General features: G+C 56.4%; 1 protein-coding gene across 2 annotated transcripts in view; it reads right to left on the reverse strand.

The window, feature by feature from the left end:
• The window catches only part of RAMP3 (receptor activity modifying protein 3), a 38,382-nt gene extending 26,862 nt beyond the window's left edge, over positions 1–11,520 (reverse strand). Inside the window, exons 1-3 of one of the 2 annotated variants that reach the window (XM_059073627.2) lie at positions 11,254–11,520; positions 4,737–4,869; positions 524–963 (exon numbers count right to left, since the gene is read on the reverse strand). In XM_059073627.2, coding sequence (XP_058929610.2) covers positions 708–963; positions 4,737–4,869; positions 11,254–11,356 — 492 coding nt within the window. In that variant the 5' untranslated portion in view covers positions 11,357–11,520 and the 3' untranslated portion in view covers positions 524–707. Of the gene's footprint in view, positions 1–523; positions 964–4,736; positions 4,870–11,253 lie in introns of those variants that run through there. The other variant, XM_067043008.1, reaches the window with a different exon arrangement.
• Positions 11,521–15,978: the final 4,458 nt, after the last annotated feature.

Consider the following 15,978-nt stretch of genomic DNA (forward strand, 5'->3'; position numbering starts at 1 on the left):
TCTTCCAGATCTCTAGGTGGGCTCCCTACCAAGAGGACTCAAGGCCTGCGAAGCAAGGACCTACAAAAATCCCCTCCCAATCTCTCTTCCCCCAACCCCCAGCCAGGTGGGAATAGGCACACCTTTCCAGGGCGGTGCCGAGGTGGGGCCAGGGCTGGGGCCAGGGCTGGGGGTGGAGTCAGAGTTGGAGGTGGGGCCAGGGCTGGGGGTGGAGTCAGAGTTGGAGGTGGGGCCAGGGGTGGGGGTGGAGTCAGAGTGGGAGGTGGGGCCAGGGCTGGGGGTGGAGTCAGAGTTGGAGGTGGGGCCAGGACTGGGGGTGGAGTCAGAGTGGGAGGTGGGGCCAGGGCTGGGGGTGGAGTCAGAGTTGGAGGTGGGGCCAGGGGTGGGGGTGGGGTCAGGATAGGGCTGGGGCCAGGGGTAGAGTCAGTTAGGAGGCGGGGGCGGGGTCTGGCCAGGGCTGCAGATGGTGCACCACGGGACTCAGTGCTAGGAACCCCGAGGCCCCAGCCCAGGCTGGGACAGCGGGGGCGAAGCAGCGGTGACTTGTGCCCAGCATGCAGGCTCCAGCTGCGGCACGTTTTCTTTCACCAGCCCAAAGGCCACCCAGGCAGGGTGGGGGGGCAGCCGAAGAGTGTCCACTGGCTCTCCCAGCCCTGGAGAACTTTCTTCCGCTTCTCCAGGCGGGGCCCCTGGGACTCACCGGGCCCTCACACCACCCGGTCGGCGCGTTTGCTGCGCCACACCACCACGCCAGTCATGGCGAGGGTCAGCAGGGTGGGCACGGCAATGAGCAGGATGAGAATTCCGTCGGGGGGGTCCTGCCAGTGTTGCCTGTGCACGGAGCAGTTCCAGAAGAACCGCCTGTGGACCCCGGCGATGAAGCTCTCCGCCAAGGGGTTGGGCCAGTAGCAGCCCACCATGTTGGTCTCCACCTCGGTGCAGTTGGTGAAGCTCTCGTAGTACCTGCGAAGGCAGAGGGCTTGACCGCCAGGCTCCTCTGCCCCTTCTCTCTCTGGCCCTGACCGCCTGGAAAGTGGGGGGCAGTCCTGTCTGGCCGCCTGCTCTCATCATGGCCCCAGGCCACAGCGGAAGGCCTCCTGCTATGAGCCCTGTTGGGCCTGCTGGGCCAGCAGGGTCCAGCTCCCTGGCGTCCTTGCCCAGAGGTTCTCTGGCATGGCGACCCCATGCCCTGCTTCCCACCTCTAGGCCTCGGCCCCGCTTTCCTCTGCCCCTGAGCCCCCTCCCCGAAGTGCACAGCCACGTTCTACTCCCCTTCACAGGCTGCCGCGTCACAGACTCGATTCCCCTCGTGCCCACCCCAGCAGACAATGACCTCTGCACAGAGCCTGGTGTCCGCGAGCCCAACTCCTGGCCCTCCCATCTTAAAACAGAGGCAGCAGAGCCCAGCAAGGAAACTCTGAGGCCATGAGCTCCCCAAAATATACCTCGTGCCCCGGCCTGCATCTCCTACATCAACCCTGCCCTCATCTTGGACATCCACAGCCGTCACCTGCTTCCTATGAGGACATGAACTCCCAACCCCCAAGGTCTGGGCCCAGCACTTCCCAGGTCTTCCCAGAGGGTACTCTGGGCCTGGCTTCTTTTTCCAAGACCAAGGGATGTGCGGAGTCACAGCCACTTGGACCTGCAAGGCCCTTGTCACCTAAGCCCATCCTATGGGCCCCCCAGGAAGGAGGTCTCTCTGAGGCAGGCCGAGGACCAGCAGCCTCCCAGTCAAGTCAGCCTGCCCTCATTTACCTGGTCTGGGGGGGCGTGTCCCACCTGTGAGCCCAGCCCCTGCCTGTCTTCCTCTCAGAAGTCACCCCCCCCAGCCCCCATCTGACAGGAGCGTGGGATCCGCCCCGCCCCAGGGTCTCCCTGTCTGCATCGGTCAGCTGGAAAGGGCGCTCAGCAACCACCCGTGAGGAGCCACGTCCATCCAGCGGGCAGGCTCGGGACGGTCCTTAAAGCCAACCAAGGGCTACAGCTACCAGGAGCCAGAGTTCAGCCTAACGGCCAGCTGGCCTGGGATTAGCGGCCTCTGGGGGTGGTGGCCTAGGCTGGGAGCCATTGTCCAAGATGCTCTGGTGAGAGGGCTGGTTAGACACGTGCCAAGGCGCACCAGCCCCACCACTGCCCACACTCCCTTGCACCTGGCAGAGTGCTGCACGTAGGACAGGTATGGGAGCGGGAGAGGCTCCTGCCTCAGATCCCCACAGGCACCAGGCCCCGTGGCCCCCCTCCTCCCTCCGGTGCTGACCCAGGGAGAGTGGCCTGGCGTGAGCAACAGGAAGGAACTGCTTCCTGCAAGGAGCTTCCTGCACAGAACCTCGTCTCTGCCTGGAAAGGTGGTGGGAAACGGGGCGGCTGATCACTCAACCAGGCCTTCGAAGTGCCCACGCCTCCTGGCAGCCCTGGGCAGTTTCCCAGCCCAGACGCTTGGGTTGCTGGTCAGGCACACGTCTGCCCTGCACACCTCAGGTAATGCAGACGAGGGAGAGCCACACAAGGCAAAAGAGAGCGGGGAGCAAAGGGTACGGCCTGGAATCTGTGTGCAGAGCTGTGATGTGGCCCCTGGGACATGCTCAGGCTCTGGGACACCTCACCAGGCAGGTCCTCAGGCAAACCCATCACTCCCCAAGACCCACCCCTCCCACTGGGCCCCGTCAGTGACCTGCCACCCCAGACAGAGCCTCTAACCGGACACCCTGCTGAGCCTCGACCCACCCTAGGGCTCAGTAGGGCTGAAACGAAGCAGATGGAGATGGGGGAAGCCCCACTGTGGACAGCAAGCCTGTAGGGGCTGGGGGGTGGCATGTGGCCCGAGTGACCCCCATGCACGGAAAACAGCACAGGACAGCAGCTTAGGGGGCAGGATGAAGAATCAATGTCCCTCAATCCCAGCTAGGCACTGACCATCTTCCTGACTTGGCCCACATTACTTAGCCTCCGCGAGCCTCAGTTTCCCCGCCTGTAAATGGGGTTCATAATTCTTATCCAATAAGGTGACTGAAAGGACCAAATGAGATGAAGTGAATACACTCCTGGCAAGTGCCTGGCACATAGTAGGTGCTCGGTGAGGTCTCGGGGTGAGCCCCAAAGGCCAGGAATGGGGCAGAGCTGAGCACAAGACCCTTCTCGGTGGATCGACCTACGGGGCCAGGCACAGAATGCCCACACCTGCTGCTTCCCAAGAGCGCTGGGAAGTGCCTCCGAATTTTAATAGCAAACGCCTTTAGGATAAAAGACACTGAAAGGTCAGGCACTCAGGCACCTGGCAAGAGTTGTAGAGGCCAACTCCCGCATGCCAGCATCCCGCCCTTCCCTGGACTGGGGAGGCAGAAGGCAGGGACACACACAGCTCCCAAGCCCTGTTAACTCGCCAGCCAAAGTTCAGGCTGGAGATGAAATCAGGGTGTTCTGCACAAGGAAGCTGCTGTTTGTGTGACATCACACAACCAGGGTCACGACAGGGTCTGTGTTCCCAAGCGCCCCCTGGTCACCCAGGGCCTCCCCATGTCCTCCCTTCAGTCTGGCTTCCAGAGCAAGAGAAGACGCAGCCATAGCCCAGATGGGAAAGGGGGATGCTGAGGCCAGGGGCGAGGCAAACCGCCCCCGTCAGACCCCCTCTCCCGCCAGGCAAATTTCCCTGCTCAGGTGGATGTCGGCCCCTCTCTCTCCAACTCCCAGACCCCCCCTCCTGGCTGCCCCCTCTGCTGTCCTCAGGCCCCACGGCTGGATGTCTGATCTCCTCGCCGAGGCTTTAGCAGGTGACAAAGGCACAGGATGGGAAGCGCCCACCTCATCCTGCCTTACCCCTGACTCCTGTGTGTCCACTCCAGGCTTGGCGTCCAGGCCAGGCTCAGAGAACAACAAGAAGCCCGGCCAAGCCCCTTCCCGAGCCCTCAGCCCCCTTTCCCAGCAGACACAGAAATTTCATACCGTTTGGTTCAGCGAACAACTATGTCTGCGAGGGGCCTGTGAACATGCCCACAAGGAGCCGCCGTCCCCTGGGGAGTCGGGCGTGGAAGCCCCTAGAAGAGCCACTGGGGGCAGAGAGCACAGGGGCCGGGGTCTTGGAGGGGAAAGGGCTGATGTGACTGAGCAAACCCGGGGCTCCCAGGGAGGATGGAGCCTCCAGGCAGGCGCGGCTCACAGGACAGTCTGAGTCTGCAGCGGCCGCCAGCAGCGCACCAGGTTGAGATGGCCAAGTGGGAAGTGGAGGAGGGGGGGGGGCACAGCCCATAGGTGATTTCTGAGGAGGTGAAAGGGTCACCTTGATACTTGATGCTAGGTGTGACCAGAGGAGATCAAAAACCTCGGGAGCTTCTAGAGCGTGGGGCCCTTTGTGGTGAGGCACTGCTCCCACCACACCAGGTAGAAACCAGCGGGGTTCAGTTTCTCTGGGGTCCACTGGTCCCGACTACAAACCCAGCCCTGGCCGGTGCTGTGAAGAAAACCCAAAATGACAATTTCTACCCAGCACGGACCTTGGAGAGAGGCAGGCACGCCAGGGCAGGGCACGAACCCGATTCAGGAAGGGCAGTAGGTGGCAGGGTTTCCCAGAGACGTGACCTCACTCAGAGGAATGGAGGACACACAGCCCGGAGTGTCCCGTTTGGAACTGCCAGGGTGCTCAGCAGGATACAGACGGGCTGTGGGCAGAGGGTGGGCAAGCCACGGGCAGGGCGAGGGCAGGGCGAGGGCAGGCCCGGCGCCTGAGCAGGGACACTCACACGATGAACTCCGACAAGTTGCACCACTTCCAGACCTCCACCTTCTTCATCCTTTCGGCAAAGGCTTCGCCGCAGTGGGGCAGCAGGGACAGCATGCGCTTCTCATTGCAGCCGCCCACTGGGGGACACTCCCCTAGAGAGGAGACAGCCGTGAGCACTGCTGGAACTGCTGGCATGAGCCTCGAAGGGCTCCTGCTGTTGTCCCTCAAGGCCAGCTGGGGTCTTCCTCCTTCACCTTGACCTCTATGTGACCCGGGGAGGTTGAAGCCAGTGCAGAAAGAGTGACCCACTTAAGAGTCATCAAGGAGACAGGACCCAGAGGGCCCGTGGCCTCCCAGGGCGGCATGGGAAGAAGCAGGTAAGAGGAGGTCAGCATGCAGAGGGACAGGGGTCCTGGGAGTGGAGAGGCCGAGGGCTGACGGATTCCGGGCTGGGAGGGGGCAGGAAGCAGGGACGACCAGTGCACCTCGAGGGTGAGGGCGCCTGGAGCACGTCCCAGGAAGGACTCTGAGAGTCTGATGACAGTCTCAAGCCTCTGGGCGGCGACAGAGGCCCCTTGACAGTAAGGACTGCCCACCCTGTCAAAGCCACCCCCTTGAACTCCAGGAGGCCAGGGGCTGAGGGCTGCAGGGTCCAGCGACAGCGGACAGTCCTTTGAACACTCTTGGGGTCTGGCAGGACCCCTGCCCCAGGATTTCTCATCACTCTTCCTGAACTCTGCCCCCAACACTTCCTGTCCCCTCCACCCCCAGAGCACACCCTCCTCCCACTAGGCACACCCGCCTGTCTGACACTCGACCCGTCCCCCCACCCTCTCCAGGCACCCGATTTCCAGGGGTCAGTTCCCCCCATCGTAATCTGCCCTCTCATGACCCCCAGCTTTGGCTCCCATCATATAATCAAGAGAAAGCCCTGCTGTGCATGTCCTGAGGTATGTATGTTGTATTGATCTATGTGTGTGTGTGTGTGTGTGTGTGTGTGCTTTTGTGTATGCTGCCCTGCCATGTGTGTCTTGGTGTGTGTGTGTGTTGTGTTCACATCTGTGTGTGTTGTGTGTGTAGGTATATCTGCCCTTCCATGTGTATCCTGACATATGTATGTATGTGTATATGTGTACTGCCCTACCGTGTATGTCCTGATGTGTGTATGTGTGTTGTGTGTATATGTATGTCTGTGTGGTATGTGTGTTTGTACATGTGTGTGTCTATGTGTACGCTGCTCTACTGTGTGTATCCGGTGTATGTGTGCCTATGTGGGACTCACAACTTCACAACTTACAATAATCTTACAATAATGAAGACAGTGTGGTACTGGCATAAGGGTAGACGTATAGTTCAATGGAATAAAATTGAGAGTCCAAGAATCAACCTTCATTTTAGAATAAAATTATTTTCTATTTTCTATAAATGTACCAATAATAGAAAATTATTTTCTATTCACCAGGGAAAGAAAAGTCTTTTCAACAAATGGTGCTGGAACTACTGTATATACACATGCAAGAGAATAAAGTTAGACCCTTTCCGCACAATTTACACAAAAATTAACTCAAAACATATAAGAGAGCTAAATGTAAGAGCTAAACTATAAAAATTCTTAGGATAAAAGGAGAAAGTCTTTGTGTCCTTGTACAAGACAAAGTCTTCTTAAATATGACACCAAAAGCACAAACAACAAAAGAAAAAGACAGAAAGTGAACTATATCAAATTCTTTAACTTTTGTGCTTCAAAGGATACCATCAAGAGAGTGAAAAGACAACCCACCAAATGAAAGAAAATGTATGAAAATCATACTTCTGATATGTGGCTTGTATCTAGAATAGATAAAGAACTCTTATGACTCTATAAAAAGAGAGCAATGAGCCATTTAAAAATAGGCAAAGGGGGCTTCCCTGGTGGCACAGTGGTCGAGAGTCTGCCTGCCGATACAAGGCACATGGGTTCGTGCCCCGGTCCGGGAAGATCCCACATGCCGCGGAGCGGCTGGGCCCGTGAGCCATGGCCGCTGAGCCTGCACGCCCGGAGCCTGTGCTCCGCAACGGGAGAGGCCACAACAGTGAGAGGCCAGCGTACCACCAAAAAAAAAAAAAAAAAAAAAACGTTGGTATAACAAACAGTTCAGTTAGTTGGCTTTTGGTGTTTGCTGGTGATTAAGGTTTTCAAGGATTAAAAATTCTAATAAATATGTGATTAAACTATTAAAAATAATAAGGAAATCATTTCAGAATGTAAATATGTTGTCAGCAAGAGAAGGATGGAGATATTTTTGTTAAAGAAAAAGGGAAAATAATTTTGTCCTAGAGCTCATTGTTTCTAGATGGGAAAAAATAAGGGACAAACTTATATAAATACAGAAAGTTGTCGAAGGTTTACGGAAAAGGAACCTTAAGAAAAGAGCTTTGTGCATGGTCAGGATTGATTGAGATTAGATTGAATTTAAAAGCAAACTAATACAGGACTAGAGTTTGTTTTTCTCTCTCTGTTAAGAGAACAAAGTTTTCCTGGAATATTGAGCTGCTTTGATAATAGATTATTAAGTTTCTTCCTCTAGCTAACTTTGAGTTTTCCAAAGGGCCCCTGAGCCATCTCAGAAAGAAATATTAAACTAATTATTTGGTCTATTAAACTACATGGAAAACATTATATGAAAACATTTCTCTAATAAAGTTGTCACAGAGTAGAACTATTCGTGACATGTATCACTGCTTGCTTTAAGTCCACTGCTTGGAGTACATGCAATGTTTGTGTGACAATTTGATATAATTGATAAGATGTATAACCTATAAAATGTTTCCCTGTCAACATACCTTTGTAGCTGTTTGTTATGTCTGATTAGCTTTCCCCCAACATGGATAACTAGGCAAACATATAAACAAAAAGTAGGAGTAGCACCAAGGGACATGACGGACCCAGGCAGGCAGCAAACACAATCAAGGGACAGATATTTTGATCATCAGTGCTTTCTACTGAAAGATTTGCAATCACAAGGGGGAAATGATAGAAGAAATTTTCACATATTGAGGTATAGGGAAGTCTTTCTGGTTTACATGATTTAACTCAAATTTTATGCTAATTTAAAACAGCCTGTTTGTGGTCTATTAAGCATAGATTGTATGTCTGCTTTAACCATTAAGGGAAAAAATACATTTGGAGAATAGTACAAATTTTGATTATTATCCTCATTGTAATATATCTACTAATTTTCAAATGTTTGTCTAGGTGCTGTGACAAAGCAGTCAAAGAGGGAAGTAATGTTTTCATAATACAAAATATTGATGCTAAGCTTGGAAATAGGGACTATTTCCAACTCTGTGTCCATTCCCCAAATTGAGGCAGGACTGGGCCCCGTTTCACCAGGAAGTAACCAGAGTGACCATCACCCCATTCCCTCAAAGATTTGGGAAAAGTTAAAACAAAAATGGAACTAAAACCAAGTTCCTCTGCCAAGTTTATGATTAACCTTTCTATCCAAAACTTTATTCCCTTTCATATTCTGCACCTGTTCCTCCTCAGGATTGGAAAATATCAAAGAAAAGGGGGGGGCTTCCCTGGTGGCGCAGTGGTTGGGAGCCCGCCTGCCGATGCAGGGGACACGGGTTCGTGCCCCGGTCCGGGAAGATCCCACGTGCCGCGGAGCGGCTGGGCCCGTGAGCCATGGCCGCTGAGCCTGCGTGTCCGGAGCCTGTGCTTCGCAACGGGAGAGGCCACAACAGTGAGAGGCCCGCATATCACAAAAAAAAAAGAAAAGGGGGGACTGAAACCAAGCAGGACTCTGCAGGACCCTCTCAGGTACAGAAGCCCTTCTGGGTCCCCTGTTTCTTGTTTGTAGAAAAAAGCTTTAGTCTCCTAGGGGCCTCCCCTGAGTCACAAAAGCCTGGCTCAAGAATTAATGATTGAAAGGATGTAGACATATAGTGACAAAAATAGCAGTTAGGCCTAGAGAATGGTAACAATTTAAAGAGTAAATCAGCCATACAGCAGTCACAGAATCTTTATTTCCTCCCTGAAGAAGACAGATCACAGTGTCTGATGCACACTCCTGAGTTGTTTTGTACATACTTGATAAAAAACCACCACCAGAGAGGAGAAGCTACCTGCATGATAATCCGACTGTAGCCATGACACAAGCGGCTTCATCTTGAGCAGTGCTGTTCTGCACGCAGTCCCCTGCACATCCTGGAAGCTTTCCTTTAAAAGCCCCTGCCCTCTGATTGGCAACGCGGAGTTGGTTTGGGGGATGCTAGTCTGCCATCTTCCTAGGTTCCTAGATTCCTGAATAAAGCATCTCTTTTCCCCCACCAACTCCTGCCTCTCCAACATTGACTTCTGAGCAGTGAGCAGCCAAACCTGAGTTCAGGATTGTTTTGTGGGTTTTTTTTTTTGCGGTACACGGGCCTCTCACTGTTGTGGCCTCTCCCGTTGCGGAGTGCAGGCTCCGGACGTGCAGGCTCAGCGGCCACGGCTCACGGGCCCAGCCGCTCCGCAGCATGTGGGATCTTCCCGGACCGGGGCATGAACCCATGTCCCCTGCATCGGCAGGCGGACTCTCAACCACTGCACCACCAGGGAAGCCCCTGAGTTCAGTTTTGGCTCTGGCTGGTAACAGACACAGAGGCAGAGGCCCAGCTGAGTGGACTTCTGCTTGACCTCACTACCCCAGGGCCCTGCACAGCAGCAACTTCTTCTGAATTAGGGTTTGTAATTTTCAAAGAAGCACCTTCCCTGATGGGCCCTTCAGAGCCCCTGATGGGCCCCTATGGTCAAGAGGAACCAGCCCCCCTGTGGCCCTGTGCCCTGGGAAGCCAGGCCCCCTACTTGGCACAGCTCAGAGGCAGCTCAGGGACAGCAGGGAGTCAGGATCCAGAGCATAGACAGCCGGCAGCCCTGAAACCCTCCTGCAAGATGCAGCAGCCTCCAGGGCTGATATGGCCCCCATCCCACCTATGACAAAGCAGCACGTGACCAAGAGCAGGTTTGCCTCTCCCTGCATCTCCCTGACTCAGTCAGGAGCCACTTCCTGAGGCCCTCACTCTGACCGGGCCAGCACTGGGCTGTGTCTGCTGAGAGGCTGGCCTGGTCCCCACCCCTGGCTGGGGAGCCTGAGCCCAGGCTCCATGGGAGGGAGACACTGGGACCAACAAGACGAGACAAGGTGGCCTCCAGAACCGTGCCAACATGAGCCCAAGATAATTAACACAGAAGATTTCTGCACAGGGTCTGCCTTTGGTCCTTCTCAACTCCATGCTATAGGCGGGTGAGGATAACCTCAGTTTCCCTCATAGGGAATCAAAGCATTCCTCTTCCGTCCCAAGGACCAAAATCTCCATCCAAGAGCTTTGTATTTGAAGGTTGCTGAAATGCCACATCAGTGCACTCCTGATTTCTGGAAGCCACCAATCACCCTTTCCTTCAACACAAAACCCAGCTAACCCTAGGGCTCTAACCCTCGAAATATGAAATGAAGTCACACTTTCTCCACCCCAGACATCTCCAGTGGAAGGGTAACCTAGAATTCAAGATGCTGATGGGCCTATGCAGCCTTTTCCAAATTCCAGGTCATCAAAGCTGACGACGATATTTCAAATAAGCCCAATTTTGCATCTTACAGCCAGGGAAACTGAGGCCAGTGAGGGCAAGGGAGGATCCCAAAGGACCCAGGGGACAGTGGCCCCCACGGACAGGGCCTGAGACCCTTGAACCGAGGCCAGGGCTCCCTCCTCCCAGAGCTGGCCAGGCTCAGACCCTGCTCTGCAACTCCCAGTCTCAGCAATTCTCTCTCACCGAAGCCCTCCCCAAACACGCATACCCTATTACTTGTTCTTGGATGATTTCTTTAGAACGATTTTTCAAAACAACCTTTTCATTCAATCCATTCCCGATTTGTGAGCAATGTATTCTCCCAGGAGTTGTGTTTTCTTGCTGGAGAAGGGATGGGGAGGGGAAGCCTCAGAAAGCCGCCCCCTGCCCCCTCCAGCCAGTCTCTCCAGACACACACACACACACACACACTCACACTGAAACATTGTCCTCGGAAGGCCAGGCACAGCAGGGAAGATCTAGCACTCCCAGCTCTGGATTCCTCTCATCCACACCCCTGGGCCTGCTGTGAACGCAGCAGCTCCAGGACGAGGAGCGCACTATCTCACAGGCGGCCCGCCGCCGCTACTAGCTCGGGGTGTCGCGCTGGCATGGTGTCCCCAGCTCCAGGGCAGCGAGGACGGGGACATCGCAGCTGCGAGGAGCAGGCCCAGGCCGAGTCTGCGGCTGGCGATGCAGAGCCCGCAGGAGACCCCACACCTTCCTTCCTAGTCCGGTCCGTTGCCAGCGGCTTGGAGAGAGCCTAGGGACCGCAGCCGGTCACCCCTCGCCCCTCTCCGGAGCGGGGCGCGCCGGGCTCGCCCAGGCCTGCGCAGGGGAGGAGGAGCAGCCAGGTGCGGATGCAGGAAGGCAAAGGCCACGCGGATCCCACGGCCCCAGAGGCGGTTGGCGCTCCCCGGTGCCGGACCAAGCGTCCCCTTACCGCAGAGCAGCAACAGCAGTAGCGGAAGAAGGTGCGGGCGCCACCACTCTCTTGTCCCCATGGCTGACCAGCTGCGGCGCGCGGTCCAGCTGCGGTGCACCATCCAGCTGTGGCGCGCGGCCCCGCTGAGTCCCGGCTGGGGGAGCTAGGAGCGCCCGGGGGCGGAGCCCAGGCGGGGATGGGGCCGCCAAAAGCCCGCCCCCAGGAGGTTCCTTCCCCCAGGAGGTGCTCTGCGCCCCTTAGCATGCGCCTCCCTCCCGCCCAGATGCCCTCCCTCAGGTCGTGCTCCTCCAGGACATGCTCCCCCTCAGGACGCTTCCCCCCCCACCCCAGGACGCTCCCATCCCTAGGACGAGTCCCCTAAGGACGCGCCCTATCCCCCAAGGTATGTCTTCCCTCACTGGACGGTCCTTCCCCCGGGACGGATCCCCTCCCCAGCGCAAGCCTCCTTCCTGCAGCCCTGGGGGAGTGGCCCACCGCAAGTGAGCGCCTGGAAGGCTCGGCCCGGCTGGGCTGCGGGGCCAGATGAGGGGCAGGTGAGGGCAGCCTGCCAAGGAGCGGGCAGGATCCTGCGTTTGCACCCACCCTCACCACAGCCCGAAGAAGAGCTGGGCAAGGTGTCTGGAGAAGGACTGCTGTGCGTCTCTGTAACATGAGAGACCGGGGAGGGCAGCCCCCCTGGGTAGAGAACTGGCTGATAGTGGGATATCTCTGTGTGAGGGTGCGGGGAGGAGCCCTCAGGGCGGAGCGCGGCTGATCCCCAAACTCTTATTGGCCTCAGGCCCCCAGAATACTTTCCTGGGGCCTCACCTGTGCCAGGAGCCTTTGCACCCCTCTGGACTAGAGCGGGTGGGGCCGTACACGCGTGCACTCGGCTGCACTCACGCACACACCCCACTGCCCATGGCTAGAACCGCGTCCTCAGGCCCTGGTCCTGCCCTGTGCCCTCTGGAGGCCTCAGGGGACAAGATGAGGGCCAGGAGAGTGACTGGGTACCCCTAAGGACCTGACCTAGAGAAGTGTCATGGGCTCCGAGGGGAGGGAGGGAGGGACTCGGGAGTCTCCAACCATGGATCACTTCACCTGGTTTGGTCACCTCTGTCACCCTCAGCCCCTGGCATAGACTCTGGCCCCATGGACAGCTGGTCACCTTGTCACTGGTGGGGACCCCTCTGCCCTACGGTGCCCCCGTCCACCCCCCTCAGCACGTGTTGGTCTGAGGCCCTAGGGAGTGGGGGGGGAAGACAGGGGCCCCCTCAGGGATTGGTTGCCCTCAGCTGGGCCCTTCCCAAGTCAGAGGGATGGAGCAAGTGGGCTCCCCACGCGGACAAGGCCTCCGCCTCTCTGAGTGGTGGGAGGTGGGTAATAACCCCACTCCGAAGTCCAGGTCCTGCGAGGGAGGGTCGGGTAGAGGGCTTCTAGTACAGGCATCGCAAAACAGCTACCTTGCACAGCTGAACCGACCTTTCTTGCATGAGGAAGTCCACTTAATAAGGGACTGAAGCTTCCTGTGCTTTTTCTGATTACAACCAGAATTATTTCAAGGGAGAATTCAAGCTAATTAAAATTGACCAGCCGTCCTGCCTGCCTTCTGCCCTAGTTGGTGCCAAGCACAGATGCAGGGGTGACTCAGAACCTGTGACCCAGGCCTTCCACGCGTTCAGCGGGGGCTGAAGTCTCAGCCAGTGTTTCCTGCCAGCTGCCCTCTCTCAGATGCCCTGCAGCAAGAGAGACAAGCCAAGAGCACGGTCCAGGTGTCCACAAGTGTCCCAGGAGGCCACAGACTCAGAGGCCTACACCACTCCACGAGAGAGGCTAGGCCAGACCTCACAGGTGATTGTACACAGCTAGCAGGCTGGAATGGGGGAGATGAGCCAGATGGGGTGGCAGACCTGACAGCATCCTGGAGCCTGCCCCAGCCTGGGGCTGTGGCTCCACACTGAACAGGTACTAGCCAACGAGCACCCTGGGAGGCGGGGCGCTGGATGAAGCTGCTCCCCTGTCTGGGATGCCCTCCCCTCCCCCATCCCGTAGACTCGGGTCCCTGCACCCCACTGCCATGGAGCTCCTCCGTGGCCCCGGGCAAACTCCCGAGGCCTACAGGCTGCCCACGCATCCCCGTTAGAGGGAGTGCCTGAGAGGCAGGGCCCTGGCTTCGGTGCCCTGTGCACAGTGCCATGGCCCACACAGGGCACATGGTCTGCGGGTGCAGGTGGTTTCAGGCAGGTAGTGAGAAGGGGGTTGGGAGAGTCCCAGAGGAGTCATCGTGCTGGGGCCCCACCCTGCCGCTCCCACATTCATCCTGTCCTGGCACCCGCTGGGCACACTGGACCCCCCTGGGCAGAGCTGTCTCCCCTGCTGAGAGCCAGCTGCTCCTCTTCTCTCCAGAGAGGTCATCAGAGACTCTTGGCTACCCCTCCTCCTGCCAGATCCCCGACTTGACCTCCCTCCACAGCACCTGACCCTCAGCCCTCAGACCCCACCCACCTGTGCCAGGCTCCTGCCCTGTGACGCAGGCAAAGGACGAGCTGATGTCAGGACCAGTTTGGAGCACGGTTCTCGTGAGCTCAGAGGTAAATGTGACAATGACAGCAGCTGCCCTGCCTCTCCCAGGGCTGGAGGAGCAAAGGTACTTTGGACACTGGGGGGACACAGTGTGAGTTGAAGGGATGTTCTTTGGGGACGCACTTTCCTTCTCCTGTAAGAGGATGCGGCACTCAGTACGGAGACCAATGGGGACAGAGAGAGAGGCAGGAAACCCCTCCCCACGTGATATTGCAAAGCAAGAACCAGTTCTTTAGAGGCCAAGGAGCCCCAGGTGCCCGGCTCTGCTCCAGGATGGTCTCAGGGAGGAGGGCTCCAGCACTACACGCCCCCTGGTGGCTGGGCTTTTAACGTCATGGGTGAGAAGATGAACCTGGACTTTAGTGAAAGAGAAAGAGGAAGACCACCAGTGTGGTTAGCAGAATAACAGTCCCCAAAGATGTCCTGGCCCTGATCCCCAGAACCTGGAAATATGTCACCTGATGTGGCAGAGGGACTCTGCAGATGTGACTAAGGCACAGACCTTGAGATGGGAAGATCATCCGGGATTGTCTGGGTGGGACCAACCTATCACCTGACCCCCTCAATCAGGGAACCCTTCCCACAGGTCAGAGAGGTAAGGTGGAAGGAGGAGGCGCAAGAGGGACTCAGCCCACCACTGCAGGCTTTGAAGAGGGACGACGGGGCCACAAGCCAAGAAGCAGGTGGAGGACTTCCCTGGTGGCGCAGTGGTTAAGAATCTGCCTGCCAATGCGGGGGACGTGAGTTCGATCCCTGCTCCAGGAAGATCCCACATTCCATGGAGCAACTAAGCCCATGCGCTACAACTACTGGAGCCTGTGCGCCCTAGAACCCACATGCCGCAACTACTGAGCCCGCGTGCTACTACTGAAGCCCACGCACGTGAAGCCCGTGCACCACAACGAAGAGAAGACCCCGCTCGCCGTAACTAGAGAAAGCCCTCACCCAGCAATGAAGACCCAATGCAGCCAAAAATAAATTTTTAAAAGCAAGAAACATGGGTGACCTCAGAAGCTAAGAGCCAGTGAGCGAGGGGGACCTTGGTCCTACAACCGCAAGGAAGTGAATTCTGCCAGTGACACAAACAAGCAATGAAATGCATCCTCCCCTGGAGTCTCCAGGAAGAAGGGGGCCCTGAGACACCCTGATTGTAGCCCAAGGGACCCAAACTGGACTTCTGACCTACAGAACTATAAGAGGATAAGTGTGTGGATTGAAGCTGCTGCGTTTGTGGTCAGTGTCATGGCAGCCCCAGAAAACTCATCCACCCTAAAACAAATACAGTAAGTCCTCTACGTATGAACGAGTTCCGTTCCGAGAGCACATTCGTAAGTCCAATTTGTTCATGAGTCTAACAAAGTTAGCCTAGGTACCCAACTAACACAATCGGCTATATAGTGCTGTGCTGTAATAGGTTTATAATATTTTTCACACAAATAATACATAAAAAACAAACAAACAAAAAATAAAGAAAACCTTTTTAATCCGACAGTGCAGTACCTTGAAAAGTACAGTAGTACAGTACAAGAGCTGGCATCCAGGGGCTGGCATCGAGTGAACAGGCAAGAAGCGTTACTGACTGGAGGAGGGGGAGGAGGTGGGAGATGGTAGAGCTGAAGGATCGTCAGCAACAGGAGACGGAGGGCCAGCTGCAATTTCGCTCATGCCTGACGCTGATGGAACACATGTTCACATCTTTGAAAGTTCACAGCTTGAAGGTTCGTATGTAGGGGACTTACTGTACAGTTCATGTCTTGCCTTGGGCTCCCTGAAACAGACCCCGACACCAGGAACCAGCATGAAACCAACGTGAGTGGTTTCTGGGGAGGCCCAGGGGAGTGGGGTTCACTTGAGGTGGGAGAGGCGAGAGAGGGTGCAGGGGAGGAAGAGGAGGTCCAACCCCAGAGGAGTGTGGGCCAGGCCAAAAGCAGTGAAGCCCCCCGGGGGGGGGGCTCAGGGAATGTCCGTTTTATTTTGCGTGCAGTAGGCCTGCTCTGCAGAGCTGATTAGATGGCGCTTTCAGCAGGCCACTCTAGCCACAGGAAGGCACAGCCAGCAGATGCTGACAGGACTCCAGGAAGGATGGAGAGAGTGAGAGAGAGTGACGAGTCAAGGATGGCTGCCCAGGGAGTGCCCCGGCGGTCCAGTGGTTAGGGCTCC

Source organism: Kogia breviceps, chromosome 9 (assembly GCF_026419965.1).
Source record: "Kogia breviceps isolate mKogBre1 chromosome 9, mKogBre1 haplotype 1, whole genome shotgun sequence".
NCBI lineage: Eukaryota > Metazoa > Chordata > Mammalia > Artiodactyla > Physeteridae > Kogia > Kogia breviceps.